At 43.3% G+C, this 19893-nt stretch overlaps 1 protein-coding gene across 1 annotated transcript in view; it reads left to right on the top strand.

Annotated features, from left to right (window-relative positions):
* The first annotated feature begins 1457 nt into the window (after positions 1-1457).
* LOC127627917 (calcium-binding protein 8-like) overlaps positions 1458-19893 on the top strand; it is a 75905-nt gene continuing 57469 nt past the window's right edge. The window contains exon 1 of the mRNA XM_052104532.1: positions 1458-1605. Coding sequence (XP_051960492.1) covers positions 1535-1605 — 71 coding nt within the window. The 5' untranslated portion in view covers positions 1458-1534. The remainder of the gene's footprint in view (positions 1606-19893) is intronic.

A 19893-nucleotide genomic window follows, 5' to 3' on the forward strand; every position in this document is an offset into this window, starting at 1 on the left:
AACTGCTGTCTTTACGCAAACACTGCTTCAGTTGCTAACATAATTGTTACAAATTTAAAAAACACATTTATGTGTTGTTTTCTTTATAGGTTCTCAGAGGATTCAATATATTTTTATATAAACTGCAAATGAAACAACAACTAAACTTGATGCTCATTTAGTATTCTGCTTTATTTTTTTAATCACAAACTATTAGACTGTAAAATTGTACCCTTTGAGATTGTGTCAGTGATCCTGTTTTTAATAAGTAAGAATACAACATAATTGCAAATGCATGAAAAATAGATCTTTGGGAAAAGCAGTCAAAGCCTTTTGAGAAAAAGAGGGATAATGATGTAATACTGCTACTTTCAAATGAAAGACAATTCCACTTAGAATTTTAACTATGATAATAAATCTCTAATTCTGAAATCAGTTGTGAAAGTACAACAAAAGAGGAGATGACATGCTGAATGAAACCATCTGTGGTTGACTGTGTATCTGACAGGTGCCCAGTAGATAATCTGCACCTTGCAATAGGTAAAATATACTATAGGGAGTTAGCAGTGTACCTTAATGAAGTGCACAGTCGTTTTGACAACTGTGCCAGTGAACTGCCATAGCAGACATTTTTCAACCATAGCTACTTATTAAAATTAATTGCAGGCAGTTGGTAGCTCATTTCCACTCATACCAACTGCTTTATATGGCATTCAGAACTATACTTTTCATTTCAACGAGTTGAAATGAGGATTCTTCCAGGACTGAAGAATATTAGCAATGATTGAACAAAGTTTTACTCCGTACTCTGATGTAATCCTCAGCAGAGAGTTGCCTACCTCTCTATTATGTCTTATAGGCCTATGCAAAACAGGTATAGGTTAAACAAAGAGAACATGTTGCTTCGGTCTCACACAGAATGCAAGATCTTTGCAACTGAGGGCATCCTTGAAACGCTTGTCTCTGTCTGCTAATATGGATACATTATTCAAGCATTGGTCTATTTTTAACTCCACCCTACACCACTCTCACTGACACACCTGCCAGATCTCTGAAGGAGGGAAAAAACATTCTGGACAAAATCGGTTTTACCACTTCAGTCGTTCAATGGCTGCAGGGCATGTGCCAACCTATGAAGCGCAAGAAATGTGCAGATTTATAGACAGCGACTGAATTTTTTTGTTTTTGTTGAGTTGACGGAGGAAAGAGATATACGTTTTTAGGATGCTTGTAAATTTGACCGGGAACATTCGACAGGGATTTTAAATGCAACACATCCTTGTGCGCGCGGCGGAAAACGCCTGTTACGCCACGAGGAGAGCGCGAGACCGGTGCACTTCTGAACAAACCAGTTAAACATTTGAACTTTTTATAAAAAGTAAGATGACACTGGCTTTTGGACCGAGCATTTGACCTAATGGATCTTCAAGAAACTCTGCTTCTGTGACAGTGTGGCTGTCACATGCCAACGGGACCGAGAACAGATAACTGGGTCAACTGAAAATGTCTTTATTTTTCTCGTAAACATTTACAATTAGTGCTACAGTGTAGCTATATGAGTCATCAAACACTGGCATTACAAGCGTCCAGAGACTTCGACAATTACAAAACACAGTCTTTGAAGAGGTGAGTGGAATTCAAACCTTACACTTTGTCTCTTTTAAACTACTAATGCTAAATCGTAGGATTAAGATTAGACGTACACAAATTATGTTGTAGCACCTGTTGTGATGTGAACACGATGGCAAGCAACGTAGATGAGAGATGTTTTACGAACCGTTCCATACTGAGTGACATTTGTCGTTTTTTTATTTTTTTTATTTTATTGATTGTTTTTTAAACAATTTTAAATAAGTAGTGCCCTGTTCGTTAATTTTAGCGGAAATATTCTCACATATATAAATTCCCTATGTAAATTCGGACAATTTTTTTACTCGAATTTATTTTTGAGGTTCGTCGTCCTCAAAAATAAATTCGGAGTAAAACTAAAAATTGTTATACACACACACACATATATATATATATATATATATATATATATATATATATATATATATATATATATATATATATATATATATATATATATATAAAATCATACCCAGTGAATATATTCAGTCGTAATTTCAGTTCTGAAATCAATACCTAATTATACATGGGTCTGTTAATTCTATTGGTTAAGGCGTTCGTCCACTGTAAGAGCAAGGTGACATTTGAAAGACCGGTGATGTATGGTGTGTGATTTATTGCATGACACTTCAGTCTCCAGGGGCGATGGGATGGGATGCTACAAGCCCGCTCTTCGCACTGTTCCGCTGAGGTGTTCATAAGAAGGCAGCTAGGACTGCAGTTGTCGGTAGGCACCTCAGCGAAACTGACAATGCCCTGAGAGATATTTCAACTCAATGCCTGAACTGCTGTTATTATAAAGGATAATGGGCCCGGAAAAGAATAGGTTTGAATTACCTTTACGCGCCGTGGACGTGTCCGGTTCATCACCAAGGAACGGAGAAGAAGGAACGGAGACGTGTGCACCGGCCGAAGTGACAGAGAGTCACTCTGAGGATCCGCTTTTGATGCAACTGCACGCTGAGTCCAAACCGTGGAGGTAACTGACACAACTCAAATTTGATTGCTCGCGTGCACGTTTTCTCGTGCCAACATCAACGACGTGTTGGAGTCTTTCGCCGCCGTTGACAAGCTTACAGCGGGACTGCTAAGAGGACGCCGGCGCCTTCAGCCGCCTTCGAAGCCTTCTGCTACACCATCCGGCGCGCATCGCATATCCTTTACTGCAAGCGCTCGCCCCGCGATGCTTTTAAAAGTAAAAGAGTAATTTTCCAAGGCGTTGTTTCAAATGCCTTCAGCCTGCGCCTCGTGCAGAGGCCCTCTTCACGACGGAGATCGGCACATCATCTGCACTCGCTGCCTGGGTCTGGACCACGCAGAAGCTGCACTCATTCAGGGCGGATGCCCCGAATGCGACTCCTTGGGCCTCGCCGAGCTGCACGCTCGCTTTGCCGTTTTCACCGCAAACGAGCCGGCTTCCACCGTGCAGCCACCTCCGTTCGAGCCGCGCAAGAAAAAGCGCCGCTCACAGAGGCTGCCAGAGCACGGCGACTTCGGTGACGTCACGCCGGCCCAGTCCCCGCGTGCATCACCGGTACCAGAAATCTCCCCGCTGCCAGTCCATTTCACGAGAGCGGACCTGCACCCCTCCAACAAAGCGGTGGGTCTCGTCTCGTTCGGCACATCAGGGGACGACGATGGAAAGGATGACAGCCTCTCTCTTGACGCTGCATCCGACGACTGGCCAGCATGGACTTGGAAATCGTCCGTATCCTGTCAAAAGCCGTGGAAGACCTTGGGCTCGACTGGTCTTCCCTGGAAGAACCCGCCCGCAGCCGGCTGGACGAGTGGTTCCTGCAGGGGCGCCGGCAGGCCCCATGACAGAGACCCTCTCCTTTCTTCCCTGAGGTCCACGACGAGCTCACAAAGTCGTGGAAAGCCCCGCACTCTGCTCGCCTATAGCCTTTGTTACGTATTAAGTCATAACTCTATTCAAAATAGAACAAAACCATCCATAACAATTAACAGGGATCTGATCAACAAGATCCCTGGAGTTCCCCGCTCTCACTCCCAAGGCTTCCAAAACACCAAAAACACTTTAAAGTGAAAAAACAAAAGTAAATTTATTAAACATAAGTCAGTAAGAAATAACCTAAAGCTTCAGGAGGGAAACAGCCAAAACAAATAATAAAACAAAACTAACTAATTTAAAGATACTAACCTAGAAATCAGATAAGAAACAAAAATACAAAAGCTTCCCTCCCTAACTATAATAAACAAGAGAAAATGAATAAATCAAAAAGGCATCCACCTCCCTACCGTAGCTCCAGTTAGATAAGGGTTAGGATGTTAAGCTTAAAATTTAACATAACAAATCACAACTTAACATAAGATTGTGATTCACATCAAATGCCTTTAACATGCACTAAGAGATCACAATAACACAACTCTTCATCAAGGAAGCCATGAGAGCAGGGACTCCTGGATCCATGACTCAGGAGACTCAAATACAGCGCCAAACACTCTCGTCACCAATCAGGTCACTCGTTAGCAGCTCCACCTGTGAATCATTACAGTGAGAGAGAAAAGAGAGAGAACACACCAAGGAAAACTAGACCAATACACTGTTTTCCCCAACAACACAAAGCAAATACACTCCCACGTAACACCTCCCCACCAAAAAGATGCTAACAGGAAGTTTGTATCTACTACACTGCACAACAGCAATTATCTTACTCTTCAGCACCATAGACTCGGGACAACGCGTCCGCAACAGTATTCTGCGAACCCTTTTGATGTCGAATATCCAAATTAAACTCCTGAATTATCAATGCCCAACGCATTAAGCGTTGATTCGAATTGGACATACGAGCCAAAAAAACGAGTGGGTTGTGGTCGGTATACACCACAATTGGAAATGAACTTCCACCTAAATACACCTCGAAATGTTGCAACGCTAATAGCAACGCAAGGGCCTCTTTTTCGATGGTACTATACCTGCGTTGACATAACGTGAACTTTTTCGAGAAGTAACAAACTGGGTGATCAACATCCAACTCGCTCTCTTGGAGTAAAACTGCACCAGCCCCAGTAGCAGACGCATCCACTTCCAGCTTGAAAGAGCGCGTAAACTCTGGCGCTGCCAAAACAGGAGCATTACATAGCAAATCTTTAGCTGCACAAAAAGCTTGCTCACAAGCAGGAGACCACACAAATACTCTAGCAGTGCTGAGGAGATCGGTTAATGGTGATACAACACTGGCAAAGTTACGACAGAACCCTCTGTAGTATCCTGCCATTCCCAAAAATCGACGTAGTTCTCTCTTATTCACTGGTACTGGAAACTTCACAACTGATGCAATCTTCGCATCAACCGGGCATACTTGACCCTGACCCACTCTTTTCCCCAAGTAAACCACTGTTGCCTTGGCGAACTCACATTTGGCTAGGTTTACCGTCAGAGATGCATCACAAAAACGTGAAAACACTTCACGCAAAGAACTCAAATGGTCTTCCCAACTAGAAGAATATATTATAATATCGTCTAGATAGGCATCACACTTCTGTACTCCACTTAGTACAATACGCATTAAGCGCTGAAATGTGGACGGTGCGTTTCGCATTCCAAATGCCATAACAGAGTACTGCATAAAATCGTCAGGGGTCACAAACGCTGAAATCTCTGAGGCCCGAGGGGTAAGAGGAACCTGCCAATATCCCTTAAGAAGATCTAATTTCGTAACAAACTTTGCGGGACCAACACGATCAATACAGTCTTCCATACGTGGAAGTGGGAAAGCGTCAGGTTTAGTTACTGCATTGACTTTTCGATAGTCAGTGCAGAACCGAACCGACGAATCAGCCTTGGGAACTAACAAACAAGGCGAACTCCACGCACTCAGACTGGGACTCGCAAAGTTATTCTGATGCAAATACTCGACCTCAGCTTTCATTAACTCACGCTTTTTCGGATTAAGCCGGAAAGGATGCTGTTTTATGGGCTGCGCATTTCCCACATCGATATCATGCTGAATTACTGTAGTCTGCGAAGGAATGTCACAAAAGAGTGAATAATGACTTTCAATTAACTCGACGATATCTTTCCTTTGATCCGGAGCGAGATAATTTAAGTGAGACTCCAACTCACTTAAAATTACGGAATTCGCCAAACGACCACAAGGTACAGAAAAATCCTGTTCAACCTCATTTACTACCGACGATACGACGGCACTCGACTTGACAACAAGGGTAGATTCGTCTGTCACATAAGACTTTAACATGTTAACATGAACCATCCGCGACTTCCTCCGACGTTCAGGTGTGCAAATCAGATAATTCGTATCACTCAACTTTTTAATCACCTTATAGGGACCTGAAAATCTTGGTTGCAGAGCAGACCCTGGCACTGACATTAACAACAAAACAGATTCACCAGGCTGAAAAGTACGAGCGACACTTTTACGGTCGTAACGCTCCTTCATCTCAGTCTGTGTTTCATCCAAATTTTTCTTTGCCATCTCACAAGCCCTGCGAACACGTTCACGAATAGAACTAACATACTCGGATACAAGAACAAGCGGTGTTTTATCAATAACAAGTTGCTCGCGTAATAGCTTTAAAGGGCCCCGAACCGTATGTCCAAAAATGAGCTCCGCAGGACTAAACCCCAATGATTCTTGAACGGTTTCCTTATCGCAAATAAAAGCAAAGGGAGATCATCAGCCCAGTCCTTACCGGCTTCTACACAGTGCGCCCGCATCATTGATTTGAGCGTCTGGTGAAATCTCTCTAGAGCTCCCTGCGACTGCGGATGATACACACTCGACACTACGTGATTAACGGAAATTCCCTTTAACACTTGCTCAAACACTTTAGATTTAAAATTTGTTCCCTGATCAGTCTGGATCACACGAGGTAACCCAAACGTTGAACAAAATTTAATCAGCTCTTTTACAATGGTTTTCGCTTTGATATTACGCAATGGTATTGCCTCTGGAAAACGAAGTCGTCGCACACATCAGTGTCAAAATATACTGATAACCCGCTTCGATTTCGGTAGGGGGCCGACACAGTCTAGAATGAGTCGCTCAAATGGTTCTCCCATCATTGGAATCGGCTGCAAAGGAGCCGGACGAATTATTTGATTAGGTTTACCAGCGAGTTGACACACGTGACATGAACGACAATGCTTTGACACAGCAGATCTTAAACCAGGCCAATAAAAATATTTCGCCACTCGCATAAATGTTTTAGTACTGCCTAAATGACCAGACAGTGGGTGGTCATGAGCAAGTTTAAGCACAGCCTTTCGATAACCAGAGGGTAATACAATCTGATAGTCTGGACTTAACCCAGCCTCTTTTGCATTGCAAGACAGCCACTCACGCATTAAGACGCCTCGGTCCCAGAAATACTGTACACCATCAACATTACCTCCTTTCACTTTATCCTCCACGGCCTCAACACAGTGCGTTAGAGAAGGGTCAGACTTCTGGGCTTTACCAAGTTGTTCTCTCCCCATCGTCAGGGAAGCTTCTTGATCAGGTTGCTCATCTGTGTTACCCCCACTGGAATCCACAGATAACCTTAGCTCAGACAGAGAATCTGGAGAAACCATAAAAGTGTCAGATAGATCAATCACATCCTCATTTTTGCGTACTTGTGCACGAGTGACAGCACAAGCTGAAAATGTTGAAGGGAATCGACTGGCAAGCTCCCCATCACAAAGCGGATTCTTCGCTACAATTGGGTGAGAAAAAACTTTAGCACCGGCCAGGTCATTTCCCAAGATTAAACTTACGCCCTCTACAGGCAGTCTTGAGCGTACCCCCACTTTTACAGGACCTGAAACAAGATCACAGGTCAAAAACACAATATGAAGAGGAACTTTAACACAATTCAATTCGATTCCACGAACCAACACATCAGTCCCAGTGTACGTCACATCTGAAAATGGTAATGCACTTTCCAATATGAACGATTGAGCTGACCCCGTATCCCTCAAAATCGTGATTGAATTCACAGTACCATCCAGAGAAACTGACACACTACCTTTAAACACAAAGGGAGTAAATACAGAACTGTCTGAAAAATTCTCAGCACCAGACATTGACTCAAGAACAACATTAGCTACACTTTTAGGCTTGAAAGAAGAATTCTTAATCTTCCAGGCTTTACAATCAACAATACGATGATTTGGGTCCAAGCAATAAAAGCAAACTCTTTTATTCTCAACACTCTTGCTCTCTTCCTTACCCTGGGCTGTAGAACGCACCATAGGTTTCATTGAGCGAGTGTACATCAAGGGTTTCTGCACACATGGAAACATCGAAGTACCAGGATTCGGACTAGCAGCAGAAGAAAAAACAGTTTTATGTGTCAGGATATATTCATCCGCCAACACTGCTGCAGCTGAGAGGGACTTAACCTTTTGTTCATTTAAATAAACCACTAAATTATCTGGAAAACAATTTTTAAAATCCTCCAACAGAATCAGATCTTGAAATTGCTCAAACGTAGTAGTTTTAGAAGCGGCGCACCACTTCTCTAACAGAACTCTCTTATCACGTGCAAACTGCACAAACGTTTGTTTAGCCGATTTATTATAGTTACGAAACTTCTGCCTGTACGCTTCAGGCACAAGCTCGTAAACTCGCAAAACAGCAGCTTTCACCAAATCATAATCAAGCGACTCCTCGATGGGCAAAGCAGAACATACTTCTTGAGCTTTACCTACTAAACTACATTGTAACATTAACCCCCACATATCGTTAGGCCAGTTTAGTTTAGCAGCAATACGCTCAAATGCGATAAAATATGCATCGGCCTCTGACTCTCGAAAAGGAGGAACGAGCTTAATGTATCTACTTGGATCAAACAAGTTACCAGCAGCAGGCTGAACAGATGAAGGGACTGGAGTCACAAGTAAAAGGTGAAACAGCATTAAACGCACGCTCCCTTTCCTTTTCCTCATACACCAACTCTAGCTCACGTAAATGTACCAAACGATTTTCATGTTCCTGTCGTTTTATTTGTAACTCCACTTCTTTTACTTTCAACAAGAGCAAAGGATCTGATTGAGATGTCAAATCAGTTTTAGCAGTATCTAAAATATCACTCTTCCCAATTTCGCTCTCCATATCAACAGAAAAAAAACCTTGTTCAACCAGTTTAGCATAAACTTCAGCTTTAACTACCTGTTTAGGTGCAGAGCTCAATACAGAAACCTCTAAAATTTCAGCTATCTGTAATAGATCTTTCTTTCGAAATGCATCAAACTGCTGTATAGTAGGTTTTGATATAAAAGATCTGACATCTAACTCCATTACTAATGATCGTTACTGCTTTAGACTTTATATGAGCAAGACACAAATAGGAGTACATCTTACCACGTGTTCATTACTCATACAATTGACAAGCGGCCACTTCCACTTGTTAAATCAAAACATGAAACATTCGTTAAATCAATACAAAAAACAGGCGGACGAGCCCCCATTTGTTACGTATTAAGTCATAACTCTATTCAAAATAGAACAAAACCATCCATAACAATTAACAGGGATCTGATCAACAAGATCCCTGGAGTTCCCCGCTCTCACTCCCAAGGCTTCCAAAACACCAAAAACACTTTAAAGTGAAAAAACAAAAGTAAATTTATTAAACATAAGTCAGTAAGAAATAACCTAAAGCTTCAGGAGGGGAAACAGCCAAAACAAATAATAAAACAAAACTAACTAATTTAAAGATACTAACCTAGAAATCAGATAAGAAACAAAAATACAAAAGCTTCCCTCCCTAACTATAATAAACAAGAGAAAATGAATAAATCAAAAGGCATCCACCTCCCTACCGTAGCTCCAGTTAGATAAGGGTTAGGATGTTAAGCTTAAAATTTAACATAACAAATCACAACTTAACATAAGATTGTGATTCACATCAAATGCCTTTAACATGCACTAAGAGATCACAATAACACAACTCTTCGTCAAGGAAGCCATGAGAGCGGGGACTCCTGGATCCATGACTCAGGAGACTCAAATACAGCGCCAAACACTCTCGTCACCAATCAGGTCACTCGTTAGCAGCTCCACCTGTGAATCATTACAGTGAGAGAGAAAAGAGAGAGAACACACCAAGGAAAACTAGACCAATACACTGTTTTCCCCAACAACACAAAGCAAATACACTCCCACGTAACACCTTCTTTTTCTTCCTCGCTCTCCTCAGTGGACGGCGCGAGAGAAAGAGGCTACGAGGCAACTCCGCCCCTTGAGGAGACCGTGGCCAACCATCTATGCCCACCCTCCACCGCTGGATGGAAGGCCAGAGCTTCTCACCCCTCGAAGCCCTGCAGAACCACCTCAGCTCTCGCCGGTCGCGCATACGCCGCCGCCGGCCAAGCTGCGTCAGCGCTGCATTCGATGGCGGTCCTACAAGTTTTTCAGGCCAAACTCCTCCGCACCATGGACGAGTCTGGACCTGAACCCGAGGCTTTCAGGACCTGCGCAGCGCTCACGGACGTAGCCCTGCGAGCCACAAAGGCCACCGCCCAATCCATCGGCCGGGCCATGGCTAATTTGACCGTCCTTGAGCGCCATCTGTGGCTAACGCTAACGGAGATGAAGGACGCGGATAAGGCACCATTTCTTGACGCGCCTGTCACTCCAAGCGGCCTGTTCGGACCGGCGGTGAGAGAATTCACTGAGCGCTTCACTGAGGCTCGGAAGAATTCGCAAGTTATGCATCACTTCCTGCCCAAGCGCTCCAGCTCGTCTCAGAAACCGGCCCAGCAGCAGCAGCGAGCCAGGGCAGAGCCGCCCGTCTCCCAGCCGAAGAGCAGACCTGAAAAGGATGCTCGACGCCGCTCGCGTTCCGCTGGCCGAAGAAAGCCGCACGAGCAATGAGGTCCTCGGCCCAGAATCACTCTGAACACGAAGCCTCGTAAGTCTTCCTAGCAACAGGAAGAAAAAGAGAGAGTACGTGTCTCGCAAAAGCCGGACCGCTCTCTCTCAAACATCTAAAACATTACCCAGTCCCCTTACAGGCGGCTGGAAATGTCTATACAGCAGTCAATGGGCCAGTCATAAAACTCGCTCACCTTCAATCAAACGCCGTTTTTACGGCGACACACAGAAATCACGAAAAGAGTCATTTTCTGCCTGTGTCACTAAGGGTTCACATGTCCACACTAAAGTGCGCATTCCCACATATCAATACTGTCCAAACAGTGCCAAATACCTCCCCAGTTCAGGCTGGATGTCCCAAAAATGTAGATCGTGTGCCTATTGTCATGTATGCACCACTACACACAAGCACTGTTCCCACAGTTATAAACACTTCCCCAGTAAAAACGGGAAATACTATAAGTGTAGCGCGTGTGCCTGCTGTACTGCACGCACCCCTACACACAGTTACCCATACAGTTTCAAACAGCTCTCTATTTCATGCCGCAAGCATCACAGATGCAATGCGCGACAAAGAAACTCCCCGCTAAATGCGGAAAGCTTTATGAATGTGGCGCGCGTGCCTATTATGATGTATGCACCCCCACCCCAAAACACTGTTCATACAGTTTCAAGCATCTCTCCGACTCATGCTGTGAGCATCTCGGAGATAGCGCACGTGCCTGTACTCTCACACGCACCCCTGCACTCGGCACTCAATACGGCTGCTCAGCGCGCACCTGCGCCTCTGAGAGCCGTAGACTCTGTGTTAGCACAGAGCGATTTGCCGGTGGGGCCCATACGTCACTGCGACACGCCCCCAGCCAGCATTCAGCCCATATCTGTGCGAGCAGAAGCCTGGGAAAAATCCCCGACATGCCGAAATGGGTTTTGAACATAATAAAACACGGATACTCACTTCAGTTCGCTCGCAGACCACCCCGCTTTTCAGCGGTGGTCGAGACGAAAGTGAGAAAAGATGTGTCACATGTTCTACGCACCGAGGTGCTCAAACTGATAGAGAAGGGCGCTATAGAAACTGTTCCTCCCTCTTTGAGCGAGGCGGGTTTTTACAGCCGCTATTTTCTCGTCCCGAAAAAGGACGGTGGCCTTCGCCCCATCCTGGATCTCAGACATCTGAACAAAGCTTTAATGATTTGCTCGTTCAGAATGTTAACAACCAAACATATCCTCGCGCAAGTTCGCCCCGGGGATTGGTTTCTATCAGTGGATTTGAAAGACACTTACTTTCACATTCCGATAGCGCCTCATCACAGGCCCTTTCTGAGATTCGCTTTCGAGGGACAGTCATACCAGTACACAGTACTACCATTCGGCCTATCATTGGCCCCCCGTACATTCACGAAATGTATGGACGTGGCACTTTCCCCCCTGAGACAGCGGGGAGTGCGAATACTGAATACATCGACGATTGGCTAATCATAGCACAATCAGAGGACCAGTTAATGACGCACAGATCTTGGATTATCAGCCATCTAGAATGCCTGGGTCTGAGAATCAATTTTGCAAAGAGCGTGCTATCCCCCAGCCAGAATATCTCTTTTCTGGGAATAGTGCTAGACTCAGTGCAGATGACAGCGCGCCTCTCATCAGAGCGCGCGCTCTCTATTCGACGCCTTGCAACATCGTTCAGAATGGGCGCGCACACCCCGTCAAACGATTTCAAAGAATGCTCGGTCTCATGGCCTCGGCATCAGCTGTACTCCAGCTAGGATTGTTGCACATGCATCCTCTCCAGCGCTGGCTCAAGAGCCGTGTCCCCACTCACGCGTGGCGCTCGGGCCACTTTTTGATCAGAGCGAATCACAGCTGTATAAAAGCCCTGATGCCCTGGAAAGCCATCAACTGGTATCAAACCGGCGTGAGTCTGGGCGTGAGTACGCGGAGAAAAATGATCATGACAGATGCCTCCAAAATAGGATGGGGGCCCTTTACGAGGGCACACCGGTCTCCGGGTTTTGGTCAAACCCGGAAAAGCGCCTACACATAAACTGTCTGGAAATGAAAGCGGTCGCCTTGGCTCTCAGAGCCCTGCTTCCGTAACTAAAAAACGAACACGTCCTGGTCCGAACGGACAACATGACGGTAGTTTCGTATATAAATCGCCAAGGTGGACTCAGGTCGAGCTCCCTGCACTCTATGGCCAGGGAGCTCATCCTATGGTCACAACACCACCTGCGCCGCTAAGGGCAGCGCACGTGCCAGGTGTCCTGAACCAAGGAGCGGACATGCTATCCAGAGACAAGGTTCTCCCAGGAGAATGGTCTCTCCACCCTCTGATGGTTCAGTGGTTATGGCAAACCTTTGGCGAGGCAGAGGTCGACCTCTTCGCCTCCAAGGAAAACGCGCACTGCCCTCTCTTCTTCTCAAAAAGCACGGATGCGCTCACCCAAGTTTGGCCGAGCCGCCCCTTGTATACTTTTCCCCCGATCGCGATGCTACCTCAGGTCATCAGTCGGATCAGGGAGGTGAAATGTGCAGTGCTCCTGGTAGCCCCACTCTGGAAAAACCAGACGTGGTTTCCAGAACTGATACAGATGATGCAATCTGCCCCATGGCCGATTCCGCTGAGGCAAGACCTCCTCGGACAGGCCAGCGGGATGATTCTTCATCCCCGCCCTGATCTGTGGGCCCTCCATGCATGGCCCCTCAACAGGTTCCCGAGAACCTCCCCAGTGGAGTTTTGAGAACCATTACTGAGGCGTGAGCGCCCTCTACGAGGCGCTTGTATGCCCGAAAGTGGAAAGTGTTCAGTGACTGGTGTGATACCAAGAGTTTGATCCCCAAAACGTGCGAGATACCAAGTGTACTCGCCTTTTTGCAGGAGCTGCTGGAGGCGGGCCGCACACCCTCCACGCTCAAAGTCTATGTGGCTGCCATAGCGGCGTCACACAATCCTGATAAAGGACATTCATTAGGGAAAAACGATCTGATCGCTCGTTTCCTAAGAGGCTTAGGAGGATGAACCCTCCTCGCCCACCTTCGGTGCCGATCTGGGACCTGGCCACGGTCCTGGACGCACTCAAGGGTGCCCCGTTCGAACCTCTCCGAACCGTGCACCTTAAGCAGCTCTCGCTCAAAACCGCGCTCTTGCTGGCGCTCGCTTCAGTTAAAAGAGTGGGCGACCTGCACGCGCTGTCATCAAGCGCTGCTTGCCTGGAATTTGGACCTAACTGCAGAGTTGTCCTTAGACCAAAGCACGGGTATATTCCTAAAGTGCTCTCTACACCCTTCAGAGCACAGGTGATATATCTGGCAGCGCTATCGTCCCCAGCAGACGAAGGCGACGCAAATTTACTCTGCCCGGTCAGGGCGCTCAGAGTATATTTGGAACGTTCTGCCCTGTTCAGACAGACGGAACAATTATTCGTATGCTTTGGCGGCCGAACTAAGGGTCTCGCTGTCTCAAAGCAAAGAATATCGCGCTGGATAGTGGATGCTATAGCGCTGGCTTATGAAGCCAAGGGCCTTCAATGCCCCTTAGGCATCAGAGCTCACTCTACGAGGAGCATGGCCTCCTCGTGGGCGTGGTCGAGTGGGATACCCATTGAAGATATTTTTGCGGCGGCAGGCTGGGCCTCGCCTTCGACATTTATCAGGTTTTATAACCTACAGGTCCCCTCATTGCATTCCAACATTCTATCAGCCTGACTATAGAATGGAATAGAGTGTGTTTATGCTGGGCATCACCTCCTCCCTTATAAGGTCCGTCTCTGACCGACTTAGAGGATTTATTATGCGTACCAGTACATAAAAAGCTCAGTACATAAGATGTGTGCTTGTGTTTATACAAAGAGCGCCCCGCCTTGGGCAAGGACGCTCTGTAATATCCCAGTATATAGCTCGCCGTTGGCCGGCTCGGGGAATAATCACTTTGCTTTAAAGCTCAGGCACCTGCCTCTGGTTTTATAGAGCGAAGTCAGCACGCACGGCGTTTTACATGGTGTTCCCATAGCGTAAGCTACTTACGCAATAGGAGAGACCTCTCGATAGGGAACGACTCGGTTACTAGCGTAACCTCGGTTCCCTCAGAGGAGGGAACGAGTATTGCGTAAGCTGCCGTGCTTGTGCTTGGTCAGTTCGCTTCAGGAACTCTCATGACGGGGTGCCCATTATATAGCCTGCCTATGCTAATTTCAGCAGGCTCTGAGCGTGCGAACGCGGTAGCGCTACCATTGGTTGGCGCTGCTCAGAGTCGCCCGTCATTGGTTCGAGCAGTTGCCGCGGCACAGCCAATGACCGAGCTGCCTCGCTCATCGCTGTCCTGCTGTGCAGCTGCAATGCGTTTTACATAAAGACTTCAATATTTCTCGAGAAACGGAGTTTTCCCATAGCGTAAGCTACTTACGCAATAGGAGAGACCTCCTCTCAGGGAACCGAGGTTACGCTAGTAACCGAGTCGTTATGGTTCTTGTTGATCAGAGGCTGTTTTAGTTGGTATTGAGGCGTCGGTTGCAGAGTGAAGTTTTCTGAGCAGATGACAAACTGATACTCTGTGAGAAGCCATTTTCATCTCTGGTCTCTTTGCATAATGAATCGAACTTGCTCTTAAAATTGTTTGGACAGAGAACAAACAAGCAACAACCCAACTAACAGTTTTATGTTCTAAGAACGTTTTCAAAACGTTCCCTTTAGGTTGGGAAAAACGTTCATAACGTCCATTTAAAAATAATGCTCTTAGAACGTTTTTTCTTGGTTATAACGTTCTGGAAATCGTTTGAAATTTGTGGTGGGGGGGGGGGGGGTGTTCATTTTTTTTCTTTTACAATGTAGTAATGTTTAAAGAGCATTTCACTAATGATGTATGAATAACGGTTTCATGCTAAGGTTTTGAGAAATCAGAAAATATTGAAAGATTGTTCTATTAACGTTACTGCAAGAATGTATGTTCATAACTTTGAGAGAACTTTCAGAGAACGTTGGCTAAATGTCTGTGAAAATTCCCTGTCTTTCTCATGGAATTGCCTGAAAAATGATGGACAATTACATTTTGTCTATTTGTATTGGTAGCTTGGTGACATCTCTTGAAGGATGGTAATTCAGTTAATATCCAGTGGTCATGTAATACAGTATTATTGCATTTCTTTCTCTAAGGTAGGCTGAATCACTCACTTTCCTTGAGTATTGTGTAATGCAATGATTAGGAACTTATGCAATGTGTTTTTTTAACCTCCTGAGATGCCACGTCCACAGGTGTGGACATTAAATATAGGCTAATCATAATTTAATTTCATTTAAACTGACTGAACTCGGTTCAGGAGACTCTAGGCTGTCATTAAAGGGTTAAACTCGATGCACTGAGTCATGTGACAAAACAACATGACGCCGATCTCAGCTGAGTTTGTCTTTGGGAGAAACGGCAACAAAACTACATCTGGTAAGAAACCTCATTAAGTTTTTACATTAAAACCTATTTGAGTCAAAAAAGTCTCTAGTTTCATCCGATATGCCATTTTTAAAATGTCATACATTTATTCAAAATGACACGCTGTTAAACACAATACATGTAACTTAATATATCCTATATTCACGGTGAATTATCACATTGAGTATCAAAGGGTTCATCCCAAAAGCAGAACCTTTTTGTTTTCAGTGGCTTTATATGGAGTTAAGATGAAAATAATGTGCATTTCAAACTATTCTGAGATAATGCAGACAGACAACACACTGGAGGTTAAGTCATTCACTAAATAGGGAGCTAGAAAGCATCCAATATCTCTATGCAGCCAAGTGCATTCACTCCTAATATCCAGTCAAAAGTTGAGTTTCAGGCTGCAGATGATGTTTGGACCATTCAACATGTTTGGTAGACATGGAACAATGGTAAACAGTACATTTATTCGGAATGTATTATGTATAATTTTATTTTAACATGGTTGGCAGCGATTGAATGATGTTGGCCATTACTTTGAATCAGAATGAATTATGATATTTCTGATGTAATTTCTGTTATGTCTCAAAAACATGATTAACCAACACTCCTGGAAACATAATAAAATATTTGTTTAAAACAAATCTGACTTTCAATAACTTGGTATTACTTAAAATTTCACAACTTAGTCCCGCTGTCCACATATGAACATACATTTTTAGGAAAACTAAAAGAAAAAAATTGTTTTGCATGTTTTTTAGGGGCTCTGGGTTAAGATAATTTACTACATTCTTGTGGTTTTCGTGCTTTAGTTTGTCTTTATTCTCTTTTTGAAGCTGGTATTCAGGCCAATAGCATACATCTCATAGTTAATGTTGAGAAAGGATAATATTTAATTCTTAACTAGAACAGTAGTGGTATAAGATTGTATTTTTGATGTGTATGAGTGTTGACACACACTCATGAGGTGAAGTGTTAAGTGCTTCACAGCATGCAAGTGTCCACGGAGCAGCTCTGGCATTTTTCCGATGCAGCTTCACTCGTGACTTGAAATTATCTTTTAATCTTTCATCTTTATCTTTTTACCCATCTTTTTTGAGAATAAAATTTTAAGTCTAACATAATTTGTAAACCATAATCACTATGTAAACCGTAATGTCACAAAATTGTAGTTTAATGCCCTTTTGCATTTCAGTAAAAATAAGCTTCCATCTGCATTCCCTATTACCTTATAAAGGTCTTAGATACAATTCAGTGTCTCTTTAGTGTCAAATTTGGACTCTCTGATCACAAGGTGTCCGACACCTTCTTTTGAGACAAATCCTTATATCCGCGCACAACAATTGACCTTGTGAAGGTGCGTCCTTGCTGTTGTGGCTCATTATCGTCACTGTCCTTACACATTTCTGTTTGTGGTCACTTAATGAACTGGATAAAAGTTGTCCTATGTAGGTGCAGTGTCTGTGACCCAAAACAAAACTTCTTTAACAGGTTCTGGATCAGAGGCAGGAGCAGATGTGCAAACCCAAAAAGACAAGCTAGCCCCTACTACTCACAACATGTGGAAACCTCACATCTTTTCTGTTGCTGGCAGATGTGTTGGTCCCAGGAGAACTGTGTGAGACCAGCTAAAAGGTGGCTGGAAATAATCCATTACATAATATATCATCATATGTTATTTATCATACCAGTGATGGATGTCACTTCCATTCCATTCTCTCTCTCTCTCTATTTTAAATGAGGTGTTATGCAAACTCTCAGGACCACGTTTAGGGATTAATGCTGTCACTGCATTTTGGTCAATAACTGTTCACATCTGCATTTACATACTGCCTTATTAGGATTTAAAAGACTTCAGAATAGAATTAATTGAAAGAGTTTGTCAAGGTTATTTTGAAAACCTCAGCATAATGTTCTTCTGAGTCTGTTACCAAAGCAACAACATAAAATTTAGCCTTGGATATTTGTAAATTGCATGTCTTTTAGCAAGTAAATGCCAAGAGTGTAGTGTGAATTGACAACACATTCCCAAATACCTTATTTTGCCAGCGCTACCTTTTCAAGCACATTATATTAACTTAAAGGGTATATTCTGGGTTCAATGCAAGTTAAGCTCAGTCGACAGCATTTGTGGCATAATATTGATTATCACAAAAAATTATTTTGATTTGCCCCTCCTTTTCTTTAAAAAAAAAATCTAGGTTCCAGTAAGGCAGTTACAATGGAAGTGAATAGGGTAAATTGTAAAATACTCACTATTTCAAAAGTGTAGCCACAAGACATTAACAATATGAGTGCTAACAAGATTTTAGTGTGATGAAATAGCTTACTTACCTTTGTAGTGTAAAGTTATAGACAATTTTACAACTTCGTTGCCATTAGGATGTAATGTCAACAGACTAAAACCCTAAAACAACTGTAAAAGTTATGATTTAAACAACATTGCAGCTCAAATAATACTAAAGTTTTAACAGAAGAATGAATGTTAGTGCTTTTATAAAATTATAAGCTTCACATTTCTGCCTTTAAACCCTCCATTGTAAGTAACTTCACTGTAACCTTGATTTTTGCTTTAAAAAAAAAAAAGTCAGGACAAATAAAAATACTTTTTTTGTGATAACATTATGCCACAAATGCTGTCGACTGAGCTTTAACTTTTATTTAACCCAGAATATTAGTTAAAGCCATTTTCCTCCATATTGGTTTACATTTGCCACACAGGTCAAGTTATCAAAGTGATCCAAATGACTCATCGATGGTTCTTTAAAATATTCATGTGTAGCTGCCATAAGTTGAGCCCAGAATCAATCAAACTCCTTTCAAAGCTGCCTTCAGCTATAGCTGATGTTAATATCTATGGTAATTACAGTAGCACAGAGTCCTTTTGTACAGCTAGGGTTTGTCCTTGGTGAGCATTACCACAAATTAGCTAGCTTCCTCCTACCTGTCACCTCCTCTTAATTTTGCCTTAATTTACATGAAACTCTCTGTTCTGAGGCACTGTGTCTCTCAGAATAGAATTCATCAAGGATTCCCTATCATATCTTTGGATACTCTTTTGCTGGAGGCAATGCTTGAGCTTTGTGCTTACCTATTGGTCTTGTTTTTTCAGCCTGATCTTATGAAAACCATCTTGATCTCTTACAAAATGACATTACGTGGATCATTAAACATATAGCAGCAGCTCTGAAGTTATATTTTTGGCATTTTTTGCTTTTAATAGATAGGTTAGGTGCGAGAGATTGAAAATATCTGGGAAGAAGAGGGGGGAACAGGTTGGGACTCAAACTCGGGTGGCCTGGGATGTTACTGCACCTTATGTCCAAACTCTAGTGTTAATATCATCATGAAACTTCTGTGATATGTACAACGAGCTACATTATAATCATTAAGAAAAACATGAGATTCTATGAGATGTGGTTGTGTTTTTCAGATGTGTCTGTATATTGCAAAAAGTCTCTCAGGCCAGTGCTCCAGTTTAACTGCCTCTCAGGACCTGAAATGATTAAAACAGACAAGGGACTCATGACATATTCAAAGATTTATCTGATGGTGTGACAGTGTAAAGAATTCAAAACATACATTGTAAATATTTGACCAAAACATCTGTCAAATAAAAATATTTTGTAAGATTGCTAGTACAACAACACAGTATCAATCCATAAACAATTGTGCTACTATATTATACAGGTAACTTATCTACCTTGACATTATCATTGTTTAAAATTAATGACTTGAAAGAATGAGCTCTCAGAAACACACAAATGTATTTCTTACTAAGCTAGAGATATCTCTTGACTGGATATTGACATTTCTGACAGGAATTTAAAAGAACTGCTCTTCTAGTTTGGTCTTATAAATCAGAGTGACAAGAGTTTTAGCATATTTTTAAAATCTATTTGTCAAGTATTTGTGAATGAGTTTGCTTGTTAGAGACACATTTAATTGCAACCCTGGTCTCGTAGAATCATGACCTATTACAACAGCAGCAAGGGGGACAGGCGTGTAAGT

The sequence above is a fragment of the Xyrauchen texanus genome, chromosome 34 (genome assembly GCF_025860055.1).
Source record: "Xyrauchen texanus isolate HMW12.3.18 chromosome 34, RBS_HiC_50CHRs, whole genome shotgun sequence".
Classification (NCBI taxonomy): Eukaryota; Metazoa; Chordata; class Actinopteri; order Cypriniformes; family Catostomidae; genus Xyrauchen; species Xyrauchen texanus.